We start from the raw sequence: 23,785 nt of genomic DNA, 5'->3' as shown, positions 1-23,785 counted from the left end.
ATATCGACGAATATCCTGGAAATCGTTTATTAAATAAATGTAAAACTATTTTAATATAAATTCTAAGTGTAACCTTAGTGTTCCTTTACTTTTATTTCGGCAATTAAGATCCACAATTCTCAACAACACAGCAGCTGTAATATTTCGTTTCTCTTATTACCAAGATCGGCAAGATCGTTGCGTGAACGACACGTGAACACAGAGATTATTAAGATGCAATGATGCTCTCGACCGATCCCATGAAAATGTCATATCGAAATGGTGTAACTACCCCCGCTTTCATCCTTCATTTTCACTGTAGAGGAATCATCGACAGTGCCTTTTCAGTGTGAAACAGTATAAATTCGTCTCTGGCCATTACTAAATCAATATTTGTATCTATCCCGACTAGGAACGTGGCACCTACACCAAATATCTTGGAAAGACGTTACATCCTTCCATCAACATGTTGTGTAACGAAAATCGTTAATTTTGACAGTGAAACATTCCACATAATCTGCTACCGTGTAACAAAAATTATATTATGAAAAACTATGAATTTTTAGTTACTATGATAATCCAACTGATTACGAAGTATAATTGCGAAGGCAAAATGTGATATACTTATACTTAAAAACTGCAAAATCTTGCCAACGAATTTTACCTCTGTCTCAGCACGGTGCGAAACTTCGGCCCACGATCAGGTTATATCCCAGTGCGCGGTCTGTGTTGCGATTCTCAACTACTAGGTGGCAGTCAGTCAGGTTGCAACTGATCGGTTGATATTGCGGTCTGTAAACGCTATTGACGCTCAAGGTGGAAGTATTAAAGATGACGAGGAATGTTATGTGCACTTGATTTAATTGCTACTCACCAGATGTGTTTAAAATTACTTTGAACTTCCTTGCAAGGATAGTGTCACTTCGTCAACAAAATCAAAAACTTAAAAGAGCTATTCAACGGGATAAATATAATTTTTCATTCGTCATATATTACACATTAGTGCATAAAACGATACCTTAACTAATCCTTCGAGTATAAGTTTAAATAACTTTTTTGTTGCTTTTTTCGTGTTTCTTCATTTATTATTTCATGTATATGTATTTGAATATTATAATGTACAATGAACAGTAATTTGTATGGAAATCGTTTGTTATTTATATAAAACAACGTACAGCCACATTCAGTAGCAGCTCGAATATACTTAATACACGTGTAATTTTCCTCTGGACATTGCTATTTTCATTACGACTTTTTTATGAATAGTTCGCACACTCGCGGTACGTTTCCAACGGCAATTTTCCAACGTGTGTGAACTTTGTACAAACACTGTCTACATGTGCTTTTGTTTATTAATTATTTACCGAGACAAAGGATTAGAGGAAATACATATTATACGTTACAGATGAAAAACTTTACACGCGCCATTGAGAAATTAAAGATAATTCACCTAGGCTATCTCTTTGACGAGGAGTGTACATTTAACACCATCTCAATATGAATAGACATAACTGACGTAATCTCTTCAAGCAATTTCTTATTAATTGTAGTATATTTTCCCTATGTGTTAAAATTTTTATTAACAAACTTTTGTCTATTTTCAATTGTTTTCGTGATAGCCTTCTAGAGCTTGAACTTTAGAGGGTAGTTTTTCTTTATAAACTTCAGTTAGCGTAGATCAAAGACAGTATGTGTTTAACGTTTTGCGCAGTTCTTCAAACCTCCAAAGTTTTAACAAAATCGTAATCTGACTGCTACGTTTGATGATTCGCTACACAAACCAGGCCCAACACCGCGGGCAAGATGGCAGCCTGATGTCTACACAACCTTATTACATTACCCTCAATAGTCTTAAGGACCCACCATAAATCTTGGCATTTTCGTATTTAAGGTCCTTCAGACTAAATAAATAGCTTTTATTTCAAGTGTTCCTTAAATTTATTGTCCACTACGGGAAGATACGGGAAATTTGGTTTGTCTCGCGTTCGGTGCCTCCCGCTAGAAACTTTCTCTCGTGAGCGGCTAAAACCCTTCCTTGCCTACTAACTTTGTTCTTATCCAATCAGAAGCAATGACTATTGCCATCACTTTCCTAGTCAAAATTCCCATCAACAAATCCTATGGTCCCGTGCGCTAGACACACCCAACATCTGTGTACTAGTCGCCTAGTCGCTGAATCGCTGAACCCATCTCTCGCTTCAGATCTGATTTGCAATTTATACCTCTTGCAACACCGCAACTCACTACTTGCAAGTCACTCCTACTACGATTAACATCGTGGTCTTGCTAATAACTATTCGAGTCGAACAGTTCTAACCATTACGTAAACGACATTACAATTCGACCTCGTAAATTATATTTTTATTTATTTATATTCTCCGCGAGACAAGTTGTTGGAATAAAGTTTATATTATAACCTGTTAGCCCAGTGTTATACTAATTCAATCACCTCTATTATTCTAACCGAAATAGGAGATCGATCAGTTCGTGGCGTCGATTACATAATTGTAATGGGAATTTACGACTCCCGTTGACGCGCCTACTCCGCGATTACGTTTTCCGCGAACGGTCTAATACTGACTGTTCGCGGTATTTTCTTATTAGTGAAGTTTCCTTCTGATTCTATTAGGTTGTCCGAAAAGTTTCTTTCCTTTTACAAGGAAATAATAGGCGCACAATGTTTCTTGTTTTATATTAGTTAGTTGAATTGTGCACGAATATAATAATAGAAATAGAACTAAATGGACCACACCTAATTCAATAAAATAATATAAAACAGAAATTGTTGTTCATCTATTATCACCTTATGAAACGAAAGAAACTTTTCGGGCAATCTAATATTATTGCCTGAAACTCTCGTGGCGTTGAATGTAAAAAATTTATGATTATTCTACTTGATATATTTTTCCATTCTCCTAAAAAAGCCTTCTTTAAATAGTTTATTGGTGAAATATGGTGACTTGATATTTTTTGTTCCAAGTGGTCCTATATATTTTCAATGATGTTTATATTGCGGAGCTGTTTATGAGCGTTTCTAAACACGATATAAGATTATCGCACTTGGATTCCTATAGAGCGTTGTATATCGTGTATCATTAGGCTTTAGATAATTACCTTGCATCAGGATGAAATTGTCTTTAAACCCATTTCTTTTACGCTTTGATGCAGATTATTTTTTTAAATATTTATGTACATTTTATCCTATAAAGCGCTAACTCGACAAAAATATATTGCACATATATTTTTACCATTAGCCAGATATTTATTAATATCTTCATAACAGGTAGCGAATAATTTTTTTTAAATTATTTTGAGGGTTTACAGGAATATGTATATAATTTTCATTTGATAAAACTTTCATAATAAACGATGTTATACCATAGTTTTGTTAAGGTTATGTGCTATATGAAAACTTTTTACATTGGCTCTTAGCATTTTTCAACTTCACCACAATAAATCTTCCGTATTTGTCAGAAATGGAATTTGTAATGCAAATATTTCTCTCTTCATCTTGACGAATAAAAAGTTATACATCATGCAAATGTCATTAAAATGCAAGCGATGGAAGCAATCAGTCATAAAAAGTCAATTCCTGTCGACCTTCCACAATCAAAGACCACTCAAAGCTATTTCTTGTGTGGTTTTGGACATATATATATTAATAGAATCATTCATGCATAACATTATCCAGTTTCAATAGTAGGGTGAAGTTAGTAAAAGTAATAGTATGTTGAGGAGCGACATATCGAATATCCTTACAGTACAGTGAAAGAGACGTGTCGTTATCTACTATCGTGAAGTCGCATTTTTGTTCGACTTATAGTAAAGAATACGCAGTGGAAATAGCATCAGGTAACAAGCGATTCCTTGTTATTCTGTTTTCAATTATGTCTTCCATTAGCTGTTCATCATTACCAATGTCATATAGATCAAAAATATCATCAGGTTATTAATTACTACAATAGTTTAAATAAAGTTGTTGAATTATCAAATATTTATATTATATTTTATATTTTATGCAGTAAAACTGGTTCATAACTTTGATTTTGCAATAATTTACAACAAGTCAGTACAGGTAATCGGAACATTCGCCATCGTAATATACCTGCACGAGACCACTGTTATTTTTTAGCACCCGTTATTAAATAAACTGAAATATATGCAAATGAATTGAAGTATACATACGTAATATTGACTAAATATAAAAGAAATAATGAAATGATAGTGGAGTGATTATGCATTTACGCAATTATTTTATTAAATTTAAGTAAAATAATCTATATCGTGAAAAAATACATTTCCATTATTTTATTTACCACATTTTTTCGAAATATATTTGTTAATTATTTAGATGCTGCGTCAAAATATCTCTTTGAATAAGAAAATAAACATCGTTTCAATTCAAGAGTTAAAAAGTTCCTCCCTAATATCAGTCTCTGTTCTATTTGATAATAAATGTTTTTTCAAACCGTTATTCTCTACTTTGCTTTTTGTTATTTGTTGATCAAATACTTTTGTCTCGTTTATTGTCGATTGTTCTTCATTAATTTCAATCCTTAGATGTTTGTCTCTAGCAATTATCGAATGTTCCTGAACAAAATTGACGTTTACCTCATTTCTTATTAACTCCAATTTCCAATTAAAGTTATTCGCAGTCGCATTAGTACCGACAGAAATGATTTCTTTGCGTTTTACATTGTTGTTTTCATTTTCAGAAGCTTCACTCGTCAAATCCTTTTCATCGTGATATTTTCTATTATCTTTCACGTTATTTAAAGCAGTGCAGTTATTTGAAGCCCGCGCAAAACCGTTGTCCTCGTGTCACCCAACACAGAACAGCATTCCCCTTTCAACTTGATTAAACTCGACTCCGCTTCGCTGATGTCCGCGACTATTAGTTTTTCCCTGAACAAAGGGACTCGTCTTGCGAATCGTGCCCGATCGAAGCACCGGTCGAATCATTGGAATTACCACTATCGTTTGGAATTACCACTATTGTTACTTCTATCGACGTAATCTTCGAAAATAAAACGACTCGGTACGTCGAAATTCTCGACTAAACGATCGATAAACTTAGTGGTCCATGTGTCCAAATATTTCTCGAATGGAAGGTTCGTGGTGGTCACGCGGAAACACAAGTCACTCTCCTCGTCGTCTAACGATTTCGCGAAGAATTCGCGAAAGGAATTGCAAAGGGAGTTGCGAAAGGAATCGTGAAAGGAGCTGTCGAAATTCACAGAAGGCTCATCATTGAAATCGTCTTCACACAAAATTGTTGAAAATCGTGCAAAATGAAGAACAGCGGCGGGTACTTGTTGATTTCTTTCCTAGCGAAAATCTCGAATACAACGGACGGGCGACTTTGTCTCACTGCTTGAACCGCACCTGTCGTTTTCATCTTTACTGGCTTTCTCGATCCGTATCGAGTCAGCATCCTCGAGCTGCAAAGACCACGGCTGAGAAGTTTCCCCCGTCTCATTCGAACTTAGACTATTTAGCGTTTCTTCCGCATCGTCTACTGTATGCGAGTTCGACGTCCTTTCTTCTCCCTGATCTTTGGCGACGTGAGATTTGAACTTTCGGACTGCTCGCGGCGGAGGCAGTGGCGCCGAACGCTTTTTGTTTGGTTTTCTGAGACGAGTCGGTGACGTTCCTTTCGGAGATTTTGCAATCGCGGCGAGCTTCGCTTTGCGCTTCTTCCGTCTCGGTGGGACTGGCGGTGTACTGCTAATAGATTCTGTACCTGGAACAACGATTGATCGAACGTTGGTGTGCAAGACACTGGTAAATGTCAATGACGCTCGGCTCTATCGTTCATCACTGACGTGTATGTTCACTTCTGTCAGTCTGAAGCTTTGATTTCGTCGCAGAATTTGCCAAACTTATCAAAGTTAAGGTCAATTGTTCACTTGGTATATACTATAATACAGAGACGACGTGTCAGTTTGGGAACAAAAGACAGTTTATGGAAATGATTCGTGGGATTCGCATTTGCACGTGATAGAGATTGGTCGAAGCACAAACAAAATATAAAATATTTAGACAGAAATTTTGGAGTACGGAAACGCGTGACTAAATACGGCGTTAGACCGTCCGAGGGATACTAAAGGTGATTCCCTATAAATGACAGAGCATCCTCTACCCCTCCTCTCTCTCTACCGCGAAGTCAATAACAGTGATTCACTAATGCTGCCAAGTTTAAGTTTCCTATTGAATGAAAGAAGACCCTCACAAGACGACAGGCGAAATTCTAAAATCGATCTCAAACCCGGATGTGACAGAGCTAGCCAGATACTGCGTTCACTTTTAGGAAGAAAGCTTTTTCATCGTCGATATGTCAGTAGATTTATATATCTGTTAATTATTCTCATCCTTTTATAAAATACATTCTTCTTTTCGGCATTACATTTTAATTTTTGTTTGTACGTAGAAAACATCAAGTTTAAATGTATAGATCAGATGTAGATTCAAAATTAAATTTGTATGACATATATCTTCGTAAGATATTCTGCTTATCGAAACATTCTTTTTATTTAAAGCATTCAGAAATTTGAACGGATGAAATTGAACTTCATGTTGTAGATAATCTTCAAAAATTGAATTAAAATGTATTCGATGAGCCACGTGGAGTAAACTGAACAAAGTTGCAAATTATTACAATTTTATTGATAAAAGACTACTGCCTAATATGAACTTCGGGTTTCCTTTGATAACTAAAGGACAGAACTGACGTGATGGTTCGTATTAAAGGCGCAAATAGAAAAAAAGCAGCAAATAGTGCCGCCTCGAACTGTGGGCACGGCTTTCGTCCGTTAAATGGATAAAAACAATTCGATTAAGTTACGTGGTGGATGCAGCCACGTTCTACATAATGGACGTAATGGCCTTAATGGTGTTTGCTATACGATTTTGCAAGTATAAGCGCCCACTAGCTTGGTTTGAGAATCGAAATTTAAAGACCAAGCGAACGATTGAAGAAAATTACAAATTCCTTTTAAATTTTCAGTATGCAAGACTACGTAAAAGGAAATTAAATACTGTTTAGTATTTAATATTTCTTTTGGAAAATTTCAATCCCTCTATTTTAATTCGAATGGCATTTTTATGTTACATCGATGAAGTATTGATTACAGATATACATAATAAATAATGTTTTTTTCTTGTAGATAATAAATTATACATTTAAAATATATGTTTACGAATTTATGTAACAATATGTAAAAATAAATTGGTCTCGAAAGTATTTATTTATCCTCTATTTTACAATTCTTCATCTTTTATAATTTAGAAGGCAAGAGTTTCATAAGTTACATTTTACACTGTATTATGTAATATGTAATAATATATAATTTGTTATTTTAATAGTATTCTCAACTAAAACTATTGGCATAGCACGTATCTGAACAACGTACGAAAATCAATATGCATATAAATTGTTTCGTTGCGATTAAGTACCCATTAAGTGCACAGTAACAAAAGTAGCATACGTGTTAAATAAAAATGGGTTTATAGAGTAAGTACTAACTTGCTTTATCGACGATTAAATAAAAACTTTGCGAATCGTCCTGCTGACGTCGAAGTCCTCTATACTGAGCAGCATACCTGCGGGCTTAAGTGCACCATTATCGACAAGATCGGCCATGTATAGGCTGTTTGCATTGTGATTACCCATTGCACTCGATACGCCACTGCTGTACGCACTCGAGGTGTTTTGAACAGATGCAATGTCGGTGATCCTTTGAACGAGCCATTTGTTTGTCATGCTCGACGTATCTGCTTCCGAGGACACGTCGAATCTGATGTCACTGAAATCGATGAAAACGTACTTATAAAGTTTGCTTGGAAGATCAATAATCACACTTTTCAATCAGACACTGAAAGCCATTATATCGTATACATTGAGTTTCTCGCCATCTCCAACTTACTAATTTAATCAACTCTTATATCAATATATACCTATTAAAAGATAAATAATTGATTAATATTTGTCTTAATACATATTTTTCAAATATATACACATTTGCATCATTATTATGTATTTCATTATATGAATATAACGATAAATAAGTATACTTTGTAAAACTTTACCATTTTCAGTTTCTGTTTGTACAAAATAATACGTTTAATTTCTTTTTTAATTTTCCCGACTATCCTCGTTCATATTTTCCACAAAAGACAAAATGTTGTCGGTTGATAAATTCCAACGCGTACAGCATTACATTCTCTGTTATATCATATGCTGTAATAATTTTCCAGAGTTTGGAGCATGACATCTAGAGAATTTCAAATTTCAAGGATAACCTACATACCAAGTATAATCAACACTCCGTTTGTAATATCCCGTGTATGTTTAAAACTATTAAGTACAGACCCAAAATTTTGCTTCCATTCTCGTTAAAATTAAGTGCATAACGAAACAGAGTATTGGGATGTTTCACTTGATTACTTCACTTGATTCATTCACAATATACAGTTCTACATCACCCAGTCGCAATGAAAGAATCAACCTCTTTGACTGAAAGTTCTTCAGCGGAAACAAGAAAACTTATTTTCATTTCAGAAGCAATTGCTCGCTCACTTAGCTAATATTAAAGTTAAGTTTAATTAAAAAACAACTAGGAAAGATACTAGGATTCAAGGAAAGGAACATCTTTATACTCACTTCAAATAGTTATTTTCCGCAGGTTGTTCGAGATTCTTCCTGGAGGTCGCGTTTTTACGGGAAGTAGCTTGAGAGAGGACCAGCACTGCAGCATTTTCAAAGCATCTTCATACCGCAAATGCAATAAATTCTGCCCGTTTATCGCTACGATGCGATTGCCTGCGGCCAATAAATTTCTCCGAATTAATGCAGCCCCGGTAAAGAATGGCGCGTCAAGCTTACTTTTGTTCACGTTTCTGGCCATATCGGCCGATCCTCCTACCGACACCGCTTGGATATAGACGCCAGTGTTACGGATCGAGTTCTGGTTGCCACGTGTTATGCCAAACGCGATGGTCCTTGCGAGGTTCCTCACGGTCTGACCGCCAAGACCTACACATTGTTACACTGACCCGCAACAAACCTAAGGAAATACCATAAACCGAATCTGTTTAGTTTCATTTCCATTCACATAAGTATTTTCGGTTTACGGATGGTCCTTATGTTTTTTTGCACGCTCTTACCAATTACGGAGAAAGCGGATGCCTAGCGAAATAGCAGGCTTTTCGCATGAACAAGGATGTCCATGAGCCACATCTGGATTTCTTTGTTTTCATAGTTTCATTTATTAACCAATGGTCATCGCGGATCGTTACCCTCACTTTCCTATCGAAAAGTATGAACGACGAATTCGTGTTCTTAGTTTAAAAAGGCACACCCACACCGTGCTTTCCTCCTTGATGGTACGAGATGGGTCTGCGACAGTTCTTCTTGTGATCTTTTTGTAATAAAAACATAACTCTGACCAATAAAGGCAGTTTTCTACTGAATCTTTCGGTTATCACTTAAAATTACGCGACACCAGCATCGTTATCCTCTGTCACATGTAAACCCTATGCTGCCACCGTGTCCCCAATCCAACTTAATGACGATTAACTTGCTGACGAGCAGGATTCGTTCCTCGGCAAAAGATAACTCTTCAAGACGCGCTGCTAAGGAAGCGGACATCGACTCGTCCTCCGGCACACGGAACGTCTCGTCATCTGTACGGATGTCAGCGTCTGTTGGAAATAGAAATCATACAAAATTTAAATTTACAAATCATATGATCCTTGCATGATGATGATGAAATGCATCTTGTTCGAAGAGATATTTTTATATTGAAATTAATATGTTTGCAGAATTCCTTAATTTCTTGAGGTATAGGATTAAGAAGATAAAATATCTTATGTTGAATATGTTATCCGATTTAGTGAATTACATAGCGCGATTGATTTTAAGAAATGCAATTTCAAATGAGTTATATGGCATTTGTACTTTAAATATAAGAATAAAAACTAGTACGATGATGATACAACATGCATCGATAACATGGCGCTGTATTAAAAATTTGTTAATTGTATACGTTTAAATATATGTTCGAGTGATAATTGTTAGTATTTGCAAAATCTAGTGGAAGTAGAAATGTTACTAACTGAGCACGTATGCTTCCGGTAGAGGAGATTCCGTTGATCGTGCGGACAATGACTGAATCGAAGATTCCGTGTCTGATTTTAATGATAGCGACTCCATGTGGTCGGTAAGGGCGATGTCTTTCTGCACGAGGTTGCTGTAGATCGCTCGTGTTCCCATTTTTACCCCTAGACGACGTGGCAAACTCGGCCTCCGATAACATCCCGATTGTCTGGATGACTTGAAGTCTTCATCTAAAACAGACATAAAGACATTTCGATTCCAATTGATTGCTACATTGGTTAATTTTCATACAAAAAGCTAAGATATATTGCAAATACACGAAACAACATATATTGAACTTCTCTATCATTCTCGGAAGTAAATACCAGTTAAAATACGAACACTCCCATTAATGGTATTATATACACCAATATTAAAGCACCTACTACTGATTATATGAAACATAATAATTATCCCAGATTATAAGGTAAACAATTAATAGTCAAAATTTTATATTTATGGAAGAAGACGATCTAAACAAGTAGCGAAAATGATCAAAAACTATTTGTTAGAGTTAAAGAAAAAATTAATTGACTCTTGATAAATATTTGATTCAAAAAGGACGTTAAAAATTTTTTTGGTGAATTAAATAGTCCACAAATTTATCAAAAATGAATGTGATTCGTGAAATTATCTGAAATAGAATATGCATGGAATTAAATAGCAATAGATGGATAATCTAATAAAACAAATACCAAATTAACCAGAACAATGATTGAAAAACGTAGAGGAGAACGTAGACGAGAACAGTATTGAATTTTTTCGTACCGACTCGAAGATTTTTATTATAATGTCAAATTTGTTATTGTCGAAGCTTTAAAGTGAAACAATAAATTATAAAAATGTTATTAATTTGCTAATAATTTTCTAGATCTTCTTCATTTTCACAAGTTCGTTATTACTTATAAGAGAGTTTAATTGGGTATATTGCATATATTTTCAATATTTTATTATATATGTCGAGTTGAGGTTATGATTAAGGGTAGGGGCGTGTAATAAATCTTCAATGGATTTGGCCATCGTTGTTATACCATCGGGGTAATGTTGATTAGCACAAGTGTGAGTATTACAGAATCGACAACTAATCGCGGTGATTATACACTAATGACAGTGATCTTAGGTTCGATAACGAATCCGCGGTCAACGGGATAACAAATATACTTTCTTCCAAAGTCTAAGTCGGACTCGTGATTAAAAACGTGAAGTATCCACTGATCGTAAAAGGCGTTGTTTTTTCGCTAATGAGATCGCACGAGAGAATGCATTATCCGTCCCGTTGATGCTGCAGAGGAAACCTATGATGGGGTGTGTCTAAGGAGATCATCGGATTCGTCGAGGAAAGTCTCCATTCGGAAAGAGAGGGAAATGGACGTTGCTGTTAATTGGTTAATTTCTATTTTGGTGGTTAGAAAAGAATGCTAGCCGTCCTTGAGACAAAGTTACTAGCGGGAAGCGTCGTACGTGAGGAAAGCAGGTCTCCCGTATCTTCCCGTAGTAATCGACAGATTGACGGACTGTTAGGATAAAGACTGTTTGTCAATTTGAAGGACCTTAGTTAACTAAATCTTAAGATTTATAGCGGGTCCTCCGGCTAGCTGAACATACTGTGAATGATGCATCGACATCTGGCGATCATCTTATCCGAAGAATAGGGTCTGTGTGTGGCGAGCCACGGGGCAGAGACCGTCGGAATTTTTACCGTTAGGAGTCGGTACAACTATTTCATTTTAGAGACAGCTATGCAACTCTATACCTCTGTTAGGTAAAACGTTCATCCCGTGACCGCGGCTACGTTCGGCGACTGGTTATCGCCTCGAGACCAAGCTCATTATCGCAAATCTTGAACAATTATAATCGGGTTAACTTTTAAAGATTAAAGTATTGGGGATTTTCCAAAGAATTCTAGAGGGAAGGCCCGGTGTCTTTTCATCTCTGACATATACATATGTATATGTATATATAATTAAAATAACTCATGAAACTGTGCAGCAATACCAACAATTAAAAATTAATCATAGTGCTATGTCGTACTATTCCACACTGAATACTTAACCTTCTGATCACATTTCATATCACGCAAAATAGTTCGACCTCTAACAATAACAAAGAAACAACGACATAAACACCACGAACACAAACGCGACGTAATAAATCCAGGAAAACATTCAGAAAATATAAACAAAAGCTTTTTTCACTTACGAGTGATGACGACGCAAATTAAGTTTGTTCGACAACCTCGATGACCAGCTGATGCACTTAGTTGCACAGCAGCCGACTGTACTTGGCAGTTTCGCTGCGCTTGTGGCCCATTCCCTGAATTCTCCTGAATTCTGATCTCACACACGCACACGCAGCCACCGCCGGCTATCGCAATTTAACTTTGTCACAGTTCACTTCGGACAAAGAGATTCCTCGAGCCTCGAATAGCGAGAATCCGAAAAAGACAACGTGTCGAGAAAAACGATTAGATTTTCTTTTCTTCTCTCTCTTCATCATTCGTGAGAGACAAAACCGATTAGGAATTGTCCGAACGCGATTCAACTCGAAACACAATCGACTCTCGATTCGATTCGACTCGACTCGCGAGAGTACGGAAGTCACGCGCAAGTTAAGCCACTTATTAAGACCGAAAACGACGATGATGGATGCCACGCTCACCGGCATTAGTACGACAATCACCACCCAAATTTCAAACAGTCACGTGCTCTCGTGACAATTCCATTCTCGAATGGCCTTCATCGGCACGAGCAATCGAACTTCAATCGCTGCATCGATGATCCGCACACTGATCTCTGTCTCACAGAGAGAGAAAAAAGTGGAAAATCAATGAGTTAGTTGAATCGAAACGCGAGCGAGAGGGAGAGAGAGAGAAAGAGCGAGAGTTTCGACGATGCTCCACCATATATTATTTCGAATGTTACCGATCAAACGATTGCACCGATTCAAACCTTCCCTGATCGATGACACACTGCGACAACATTCGCATGAAAATCGTGTCTCATGATGCGTCACGCGGTAACACGCGACGTGTAGACGCAACTATCACTCATGTTGTAGAGTTTAGTACGACGGGCAATAAATTTTACTCGCGTTACGATGAGGTTAACGGTGGTCGAGGAAGACCACGACCAGTCGTGTCGCATCGTTGAGGCATGAAGTTGAACGAGACAGTTGCAAAGGGAGTGAAGTCAGGCGAAGCTGCGCGCGCATCTAATGAGTACAACACGGCTCGCGGATCGCGTGAAACTGCTAGCCGCGCGTTAACGCGATACACGACTGCCCCTTTCAAGCCACGGGTCTGACGTGGGTACCATCCCTTTCTTCCTCCCTCCGCACAGACACCCGGTGACTCTACACCCTCGCGACATTCGACCTTTTCTTACATTATCACGTCATCCCCTTTTCCAACTTATCCCGGATAATCCTCCCGGAGATCACGTACTAAATCTATGTATACGACGATGTCAATGTAAAATAAAAAAGGGGAATCATAGATGTAAATAATAGATAAAAATAAGAAATAAAAAAAGAGAATTTATTTCTTAACACATGTTTTTCGCTGGCTACAATTTACTTCTGAACTCTAAGCGTGACTTTTCAAAACTGAGGCTCTTACAACTTGACTTTCTGCTGAATCTGATTCTTTTTCTTTGTCATCCCTCAATATTCCCACTATCCACGCGTTTGTTAGGCGTTCTCGAACATTCGACGAAAGGACCGTAGGGATATTGAGGGTTCATTAGGCATTTCGCTTCGGCGACATACATTGTCGCCGAGTGCCGCCAGACCTTTATTTCCGTCATCACCCCATCGGTTGCGAAGCGCGGCCTGGTCTCTCATGTGGTTGGCGTCACATCAAAGCGCGAACGCATGAACGAAAGAAAAATCGACGATGTGTCTTGTATATTTCGAACTATTTCGAATTTCCTCAGTTGAAAATGTAACCTAACGAGCCGCCTTTCAAGAACGACAAAAAGCACGGTAGAACAACTATTCGCGAGACTGAGACCTTGTAATTCGCGTGTTTAATGAATGAATAGCATTAGAATGAACGCAATTATTGTAAACAAGGTACACGACGATATTAAACCACAAAGGTGGCTAATAATTAATCAAAATCGCGGCGTCTCGCTGGAAGATGGAAGGGACAAACGATCCAGCCAATTCCGCCTTATTATCGCAATTCATCTGTCGGCTATCTACACAAGATTTCCTCCTCTCTTTGCTCGTACCACGCGTTTATCCGCCTGTCTGCGAGTCCGATTTGCTCACAAAAGACCAGACCGTTTAACAATAAGGGCATCCTTCCACATTAAGATTTGTCTTCACGCCTGACGAATTTAAATTAGGCCTATCAGGCTCTGAGTCGTACAATCGAATTTCTTTGGAAATTGGAAATATCAACATATTTGATAATAGTCATTATTAGATTGTGGACTTCCATGCAAATTCATATGTTCTAAAATTAAAGCTAAAATTAGAAAAAATAGTTGTTTGTTTTGTCAGCAATCGCGAAAAGAAAACATCTGGCACAAGTTATTTTGACCAGTTTTCTATCACTTTAGAAGAAGGCTTAAGAACTAAATAACCGGAAGACACAGATTCTAAAGCGGTAAAGCAATTTTACGAAGATAAATACATAAATTTTGTTACTGTACATTGATTGATCAATTTTGTATCTAAATTACAGCCTATTAAAAGAAAAGATATTTAATCTATTGACGAAGCAATATTTACACTGAAGGAACTCTGATTGGTTTTGTGTTGATATTTGGTTTTTCAGTTGGCAGACCTTATTTCTAATCTGTTCTTGTACCAAAAATTTTTGAGAATTTAAAGCGTTAAAAAATTTGGTTCTGATAGAATATAGATATACCGGGATAAATATTGCTAGTGCGTATATAACGATATTTACAAAATAATGTTCATCTACTAAGTGATTAAGTGCAAAACTTTCCATCTCTATTTTCTTTTAAATGAAATTAATCTCACAACCATCTAAAACATGCAAACGTTGTATATAAAGGTATGTTATCACGTGACCATCAAACGTTCTACATAGCAGAAGTTTAGTTTTCACTGTGCATCAGTAAAATCTGTATTCCGAGAAGTAAAAAAAAAAAAAAAAAATTAGAGAACAAATCCATATATACTAAATCAATAATAATGCCATTTGCCAAAAGCAACGAAGATTGTGAGACATAGATGGAAAATAGTGAATTTCAAACTGTCAAAGAGGTCGCCACTTCTAAGAAAACTCTACATCTGGTCTTTAGTTTTCTCAAGCACTGAAGCCATTGACAGCGCATAGACAAAAGACTGCGTCGAAGGCAAACCACAAGCGTTACGCATGCAACGTTGGCTTCAGGGTTTTTCAGTTATAGGGTAACACTGTCAGCTTGCGGATCTGGGCCACCTCATATTCTATTCCAAACTCTGAACTTAATATTCAAAATAAATATATATTTTCTACCTTACCATTTATCCACGCGTTTGTTCGTATTCACATACATCCAATAACCTTAACACAAACGAATGACAATTGATCGAAAAGCGACAACGATGATTAAGAAGAACAAATTGGTTGACGCTTAAAGTACAAATCAGTTTTTCTGGTCAGGATAAAGACAAGAGTGCGGTATTCTACGCGGGTTAGCTTTTCCACCGGAAAACGGTTTTTCTAATGGAAAACGTGATCGACCCTTTGATAAATGGCTCGAGCCAGGTGTTACTAAACGGCGTTCTCCTATCGTGTTTCCCATAGAATATAAAAGGTTTCCGAACAGAGCCATTGGAAAATCCACTTCGTATTGGGTAATACATACACCACGCTTCGTCTAGCAGGGATTTACGAATATTTCGAGATGCATGGAAGCTTACAGGCTAGCGAGGAATGTTTCGCGAAAGTACATATTACTTTGAAGCAGAATCTGCGATATTCGATCAAAGAGCCTTCTGCGTTGGTGTTCATTTTCGCTCTAGAATCTATGTTCTATGTTCCTTGGAGTGAAAGAGTCTTGTATTGGTTCCTACGTTAATTACGTGTTTATGCACTTAGATTGCACAATTCTAAAACGAGCAAAATCTAAAACAATAATAGTCATAATAATCGAAATCTTTAAAAGATCTGTTAATCGAGTAATACTAGAGCAAGAAAATACTACTATCTTTGGTTTAAATCCAGTGAATTGATCACAACTTGGTGGAAAATTAACATGAGCAGCGACAGATACTTTCTGATTAAAGCTTTAATAAATAAATGAAATTCGTACTTATTAGAAATAATTTTGTACGATTAAATACCGCGAGGTTACAAATTGCTGTTGCGATAAAAGACAAAGAATGACGTACATATTTGACTTTAAAAAATGATATGTTCGGTTTAGAATAAATATCCATCTAGATTTATACACCAAACCACCTGAATTGGATATTTTTTTCAATTCTGTAAACATTACGTCAATTATTATTATTATTATTCTCCCAAACTCCTTTTTTTTCGTTTTACCACTCAATCGATAGACCAATTTCGAGAATTCTCATATGTTCAACGTTTCAAATAACATTGTACCATTTCTCTCGATTAAAACGAAAGAAAGGGACTATGTAGGATCTAAAGTGGCGTAAAACTCATTAACCGTTCGGGGTTGAAACGTTCCCCATTAAATTAAATTGTCGAAAATAACATTTCCATTATCACCATAAATTCGTCAGAGATATTTCGATAGTGCTTTATCCTCCAGTCGACAGGAATATTCATGTTATCGCGAAACTTCTGAGTTCCATCCGAATTAACAAAGTGAAGCACACAGGTTAGCAGGTAAGTTCCTGCAAACTGTATTTGTGCAATACTTAGACTAAAACTGGTAGGTATATTCGGAAAGAATGACTCTAGTTCTATCAGAAGTCATGACAGGCGAACTTCTGATTATCAAGTTTCCTGTCTCAACCCCTTTATCTGCTATCCCCTGCTCGTATAATCCCTTACTGCTAAGTAAGTATCAGCTTTAACAGGAATACCGAGCAAAACCTTATTCCTCGAGTTCACCTTGTCTGTGAATCCAACTTACACAAAATAAACAATGATTGTAGCCTGTAGTTTCATCATCAATGTTGCTTATACATGAGGTAATATCAAATTCCTTAATTTAGATATTGGTATATCAAGACGAGAAAGATCGAATATCTTCCCGTTCCTTTAATTAAAAATAACTTACATGTAAAAATTACTTTTAAACAGAATGTCCTAAGGGGAGAAATTACAGTTATGTCATTTTAACATTGAATAAAAATTAAGATAATTTCAATAAGATTTTTTTCATTTTTTTATATAGGAATCTCATTGAAAGATTTTATACGAATTTCATAAGAATTAAATAAAATACATTCAATATAATTTAACGTCACCGTATTAAAATGTATTATATGAATTAAAATTTAAAAGAATTGGTTAGAAAATCAAACGTTTGAACAAGTGTTCCACATTATATTCTTCTTTGTTTTAAATTGTAAATCAAAATATCCTTATCAGTCAATATAGATACTAGATAATAATCATTTCAAATGCGTATAACGAGATAATCAAAATAAAACATACCTAACCCCAAACTACACATTTCAGACGACAAAAGATATACAACGGCAGACTTCCACCACTTTGTCAACATACACGACACATACATATCGTATAATATGCTGCTTGTAAACTTATCGTTGCAAATATAATGAAATTCAATGTTATTTTTCATGACTGTGTTTTATAGCTCCATAAGTTTTTAATTTGGTATTGTTTCTTGTCATTGATTTATTCTAATTTTTAAATGTATTTTAATGGAATTAATTATCACGTAATCGCAATATTTTATTTGTTATTAATAAAGTTTAAATTTTAAAGTATAGTTTAATAGCTTAATATTGTATTCCAAGTAAGTGTCAACTCGTTTATTTAATCGCTTTTATCTAACTCTTTGACGTTCACTTTGCCAAAAGAACAAATTTTACGACCTCCTTCAAATCTTCTTGAATAGAAATACGAAGGTTCTTTAACATATTTTACATGTGAAACTTTTTAAGTCTACGGAGCTGTGACTTCAAAATATTCAACGATACTTCGCGTAATTTTATTCAAATTTATCGACCTTAAGTTCTCGTGAATAACGAGAAAAGGAAATTTTTGTAATATCAGAAATGGTTCCTGCATACACATACCTATATAATGGCTGCAAGAATGAAACAAAAACCTCATTTCTTTCACGTTTCTCACAGGCTACTCCTTTTTTAGGCTTTAGTCTTTAATTATTTTAACTGGTCATTACACAATATGATCTTAGTTTAATATTAGTCACTTATGTATTTTTATTAGTTACTTTTCTTATTATATTGCATCTACTATATATTACATTGAATATGCTTTAAAAAGGAGTCACATTAACTTTGTTATTTTTATTCGCTAGGACTAAGGAAAAGAATATTTATATGTTAAAAAGTGTTGCTTATACTTGCATTAAACAATATTGAAATAAAATTAAATTGGACAATGTTCTAGCAATTAGGCATGACTCTCTTTCATGTTTAGTTGGTACTACCAGAATACCTGGTATGAAAGGATGTAACAGGAAAGAGAAGAACTGGGAGTTACTGTTGAAACGAATAAACAGTACAAGCTAAATTAAAGATTTCAAATAAAGGAAGGCATGCTAAGAACAACGTAATATCCTTTGTTGTATTTGCATCGTGAAATAACGGTATCAACTGAAATACAAAATACTGATCGGAATATTCTGCCATAAATTAAGCGTAATAAAGTATAACAAAGTTAAAATAGAATAAAATTAAAGTGTAATATACAAGAAAAGTTCTAGTAATTGCGGTCTATCAAAAACTTCTTAATTTACTTTTTCAATTTTACTTTGTTCGAAAATGCTCCTTTCTCTACTATCCTTTAGTATCCCATGGAATCGTAGATTTTCATTCGCATTAACGACAGAACCATCGGTCTCCAATGAATAATTAATGAGAGATTATTACTGGAGATTCACGTCTGTAATACTTAAAGACAGCGATCTAACGTCAGAGAAGAAGTGGAACGTCCTGGTTTTCCTAAGACTGATTATTTTATTAACCAATCTGACATGTTACAAAATTATACTAGCTGGCATATATCTGGTAAGAATGCATCGCGTAAATAACGATTGCTAATTAATTCTGCACGTTAAAGTTTTGCTGAAGATTTGTATCTTATCAGGAATTTTAATTCGCAGTTCTTTGTACGTTATCATTAATCATTGCAATTATTTTCACACGCAATCAGAATGAAGCTGGATTAGTTATTCGGAATATTTATTCTCGACATAAATATATAATTACATATATAAGCAATGTACGTATTGTAACGTAAAAACTTTGTCTTACTTTTTTGAAAAAGATCGTGTGGTATAATTACTCTGGCTATTTAAATTATAAAAGGATGAATAATATACATTGAAATATTATATGCATAGTATGAAATATAAATACGTATATATTCATTATACTATTTTATTTTCGTGGTACATGTTTCATTTTGTTATATTTTATAAAAACATTTTGAATTTATGTAATTTTTTATATTCTACAAAGTAATATCATAATTAGCAAGAATAGCTGTTCTTCTCAAATAAAATAAGATTGAAAACATTAAAAAAACAGATATCTACAGATATATGTGCATTATTATTATTATATACTTATTATATATATAATAAATATAAATATGTAAATACATAAAATATAGATTTCATTTCTAAACATAACATTTCTAAAGTTTCTATATTTTTTATTTCTACTTTAACCCTTTGGTGAAGATGCATAAGCGATTATTTAAAGTATTTCTTGCAAATCTACCCGTGCAATAAACACAGCGAACATTTTCTCAAAGCATTGAGATTCTTGAATTACTCTTTACTTTTTAATTTTAACAAGGCGGTTGATTCATGCATTTCTAATAAAATTACATGAGTCGATATGGTGCGCGGTATGATGTAATTAAGCCGTACATCGACTGTGTAGCGAGGGCAATTGTATCGTCTATCGCCTTTTATAGTCTTCGTTGAATCATTTCACTTCGTTACGTAATTTTTCGTTTCATTTATAACTTTCAACAAATACATCGTTGTGCAATAATATTTCAGTAAAATAACCAGTATTGAATATACGATACACGAATTCTCCACGATCATTTTATGAAACCGAGAGAGATAAAGAAATTCACGGATTTACGACATAAAGCAAATTAGAATACACATTCTACACTTTAAAATATATTATATTAAAATTCCTTTTTTAAAATCTGTATCGATGTTTAATATTTGCAAGCAATAGATGTCATTTGCTCTAATTATACCGAATAATCAGAATTCTATCATTTCGGGAAACATCAAATTTCCTCTTTTTGCAGTTTATACTTTTGTATAAAGCTTTATCGAAATAAATTGTCCTATATCTCTCTACTACTACTCGAACATATATATCCATATATATCCATTTTATGTAACTATGAATCTTCAACGTTTTCTATAATAAAAAAGCAAGGGCAAATTAGTCATCGTGTTATAGTTCAGGCTATCTTGTTCTTCTTCCAGGAAATCTGAAAATCAGCGTGGACGTATACAAAACAGGATGTAAATCTTACTACTGGTAGAGCTTTAGATATCTCAAAATTCACGAAATTGTTATAAATCTGTTTCAGAGGCATAGAATGCACGTTGTCTATCAAAACGTGCATGTTACAAGTTGGAAAGTTTGTAAAGTGGTAAACGTGCACAGCACGTGTCTGATATCACAGAGTTACACTAGATGATGGAGTTCAAATAGATGTGACACACAGTTTAGACACACGATGAAATTTAATGCTGCAGGAATACACAGAATATGCATAGTTTTCATATGAAAAGTCTTTTTCACAGTACCATCAGAAACTTTATTTTACATAATCGATTTTTTACAATTACATATTTCTGTTGAATCAAAAAACATTTAAAACGTAAGAAACATCTGAAACGGAGGTCTACGACTTGCCGATCGTAACAGCTTCCATCAACATGTCGTTCATCCAATACTTTTTCAATAATTGTTGGATCGTGCTTCTGTATAATTTACGTGTAGAGGTCTAACGCGAGCAATTGAACGCGCAAATACAGGTCCTATGGCATCCAGTACGTAATTCCTGTTATTTGTCACCGAGATTCAACAGTTCGGTTCATGACAATGCTGCGTGCGTAAACAATATGGAAAAAGAAAGAAAACATCGAGCCAGAAACATTACCGTGCGTATTTCTTTCTTTTGTTTTTTTCTTTGAAACACATCGCGTTAACGATATGTATACAGGAATTTTATAACGTCCGATATTCTGTTTCATACTCTTCTAATTCTGTCTATATCAAATTCTCTATTATGACTAGACCGTGGATGTTTATATAAATTAGTAACTTTATTTAACACTATTACAGAAATACAATTAAGGAAATTGAACTTAAATAGAAATTTCTTTCATTCAATAAAATTAAGTGTCATAACTCATTTATTACGTTAATCCTAGTAGAAACTTTACTTTCAATATTTTCGATATCTTTGCACATTATTCTATGCAATCTGTGTATTTCTACACTTTTAAATTTCTCATAAATGTACAATCTATTTATAACTCATCGTAATGGTTCAGTTTAAATTACGTTTGTAGAATATGTATTACACTTGTCACTAGAGGGCCATCGACATCAACATAGGGCCACCGAAGTTAATGCTTTCTCACTAGTGGTCACATTGATTGTTCGTTTCAATAAATATAACTTCCAACACAACCTTTCCTATCCCAGTGTCTAAGGTATAGGTCTGCTAGGTAAGCCTTACTGATGAGTCCTACTAGCAGATCTCGGACGAAACACTTTACTCCCTCTCCTTTCCTTCTTTGTCACTCCTACACCCCCCTGCTTGATCAAGTTGTTGTGTTTAGTATTTACGACTCAACAGCTGTGGACGATACATATGGCAGGCAAAAATGGGTTCACGCAGAAAGACAGCAGCGGGGGTGATTTACGCGCCGGAATGTGTATTGTGTCGCAACGAACTGGTTTTGGTTTGTAAATATTACATTCTCTAGTTTCTTGAACGGCCTTTGGGAGAATTACAGTATATATATGGCTGTGACTGTAACAAGTAGTGCTTTAAGTTAGTTATAGTTATCTATATACGGCTTCCTTCAGCCCACATTAAGGGCAAAAATTATCCCAAGCTAATGCTTGTAGTTTAGTTTAAGGCTAATGATGAGATCATGTCATCTCATCTGGCGACATCTTTCCGCCGATAGTATTGTAAAATGGCGAATTCCTGTAGGTCCCTGATCTACGCGCCATTTTACTGAAACCATCGATCTCATATCTGCCAAAGTAAGATGAGCTTTTAAAGACTAATAGAATAACTAAGTACTAACATAGCCTCTAAGTTACACTAACACCACTAACCCCAATAGTATCCCTCCGTATCTGTGAAAGCGACTAGATCATACGGAGTAGGCCGTTCCAATAGAAAACGCGCAAGAGAGGGTAGAAGTGCCGAGCTTTAGATACAGTTCAAGTCCTGCCGTGAAGAGGGAGACACCCCGGATTTCTGTATGTCCTCCCTCCCTCTTCTCCTTTCACTATGTGTCTAAGGCATGAACCTGCTAGGTAAACCTTACTGATGAGTCCGCTAGCAGGCTCTGGACGAAACACTTTTTTTTCATCTTCTTTCTTCTTCTTTCTTCCTCTTTCTTCCTTCATATATATAATTTTATTTCTTCCATATTATATTTTAGGCATAGAGAGTGTTTGTTCGACAACAACTTGAAGTGTGCTTTTTGAACGAAGAACGCGGATTCGTTGTTCACACTTCTTGTTAGGAAAGTGAGGGTAACGATTATATAATTATATATATAAATTCATTCTTTTCCTGAATTAAAATTCTAACTGAAATACTGAATAAATGTTCAAAATTTCAATGACAATATCACAATTCAATCAAATAAAATTTTCGATCACAATATAAAATGTATGAAATTTAAATTAAATTGTAGTGTCGAGCGTATAATTTTCATACTGGTAAAAAGATATGTATACATTGGAAAACGGAATGTAGGTACGTGAAAATAAATTTCCATTATATTTTAACAAATTGTCATTTTTTGAAAATATGACACTTTGTTATAAAAAGTTTAATGCCTGTTCTTTGTAGCTTATAACCTTTTAAACAATACCGTGTCATAAATGAATGCTTTGATTCTGGAATAGTAGGTAAAACTTGCTTGGTGTAACTGCAAAAGATGAGTCAATCGAATGGAAGTTAGCAGCACAAAAGATCATTTGTATTAATTATCACGCAAGACTGTTACCATTTGTACTCCATTGTACTGCAGTACAGTACTTTTTGTAATACAGTAATTTCTCAGATAAAGATACCTGAAAATTGTGCATTTTAAAAGATCTTTTCCAAGTAAAATATTAAATAAAATACATTTTCGTATTTATTAAAACATATAAAATCTTTTTAGAAAACGAAATCTTTTATAAGAAAAAATTCTTCTATAAGTAAATTCATACATTGTTAATACCATAAATTGTAAACTCAGAACTTCTTCT

At 35.1% G+C, this 23,785-nt stretch overlaps 1 protein-coding gene and 1 long non-coding RNA gene across 2 annotated transcripts; both read right to left on the bottom strand.

The window, feature by feature from the left end:
- Positions 1-5,372: 5,372 nt before the first annotated feature.
- Positions 5,373-8,796, bottom strand: LOC132915059 (uncharacterized). Its single transcript, XR_009659770.1, has 3 exons — positions 8,642-8,796; positions 7,505-7,784; positions 5,373-5,722 (listed from the first exon to the last, which is right to left on the bottom strand). It is a non-coding gene; the product is annotated as an uncharacterized LOC132915059 (long non-coding RNA).
- Positions 8,797-9,487: 691 nt separating this feature from the next.
- Positions 9,488-10,291, bottom strand: LOC132915189 (uncharacterized). Its single transcript, XM_060974918.1, has 2 exons — positions 10,096-10,291; positions 9,488-9,681 (listed from the first exon to the last, which is right to left on the bottom strand). Exons 1-2 carry the CDS (start codon positions 10,250-10,252, stop codon positions 9,491-9,493), a joined length of 348 nt encoding a protein of 115 aa, XP_060830901.1. The 5' UTR covers positions 10,253-10,291; the 3' UTR covers positions 9,488-9,490.
- Between the last annotated feature and the right edge of the window lie 13,494 nt (positions 10,292-23,785).

Source organism: Bombus pascuorum, chromosome 16 (assembly GCF_905332965.1).
Source record: "Bombus pascuorum chromosome 16, iyBomPasc1.1, whole genome shotgun sequence".
NCBI classification, from domain to species: Eukaryota; Metazoa; Arthropoda; class Insecta; order Hymenoptera; family Apidae; genus Bombus; species Bombus pascuorum.
This window is presented reverse-complemented; position numbering and strand designations above follow the sequence as displayed.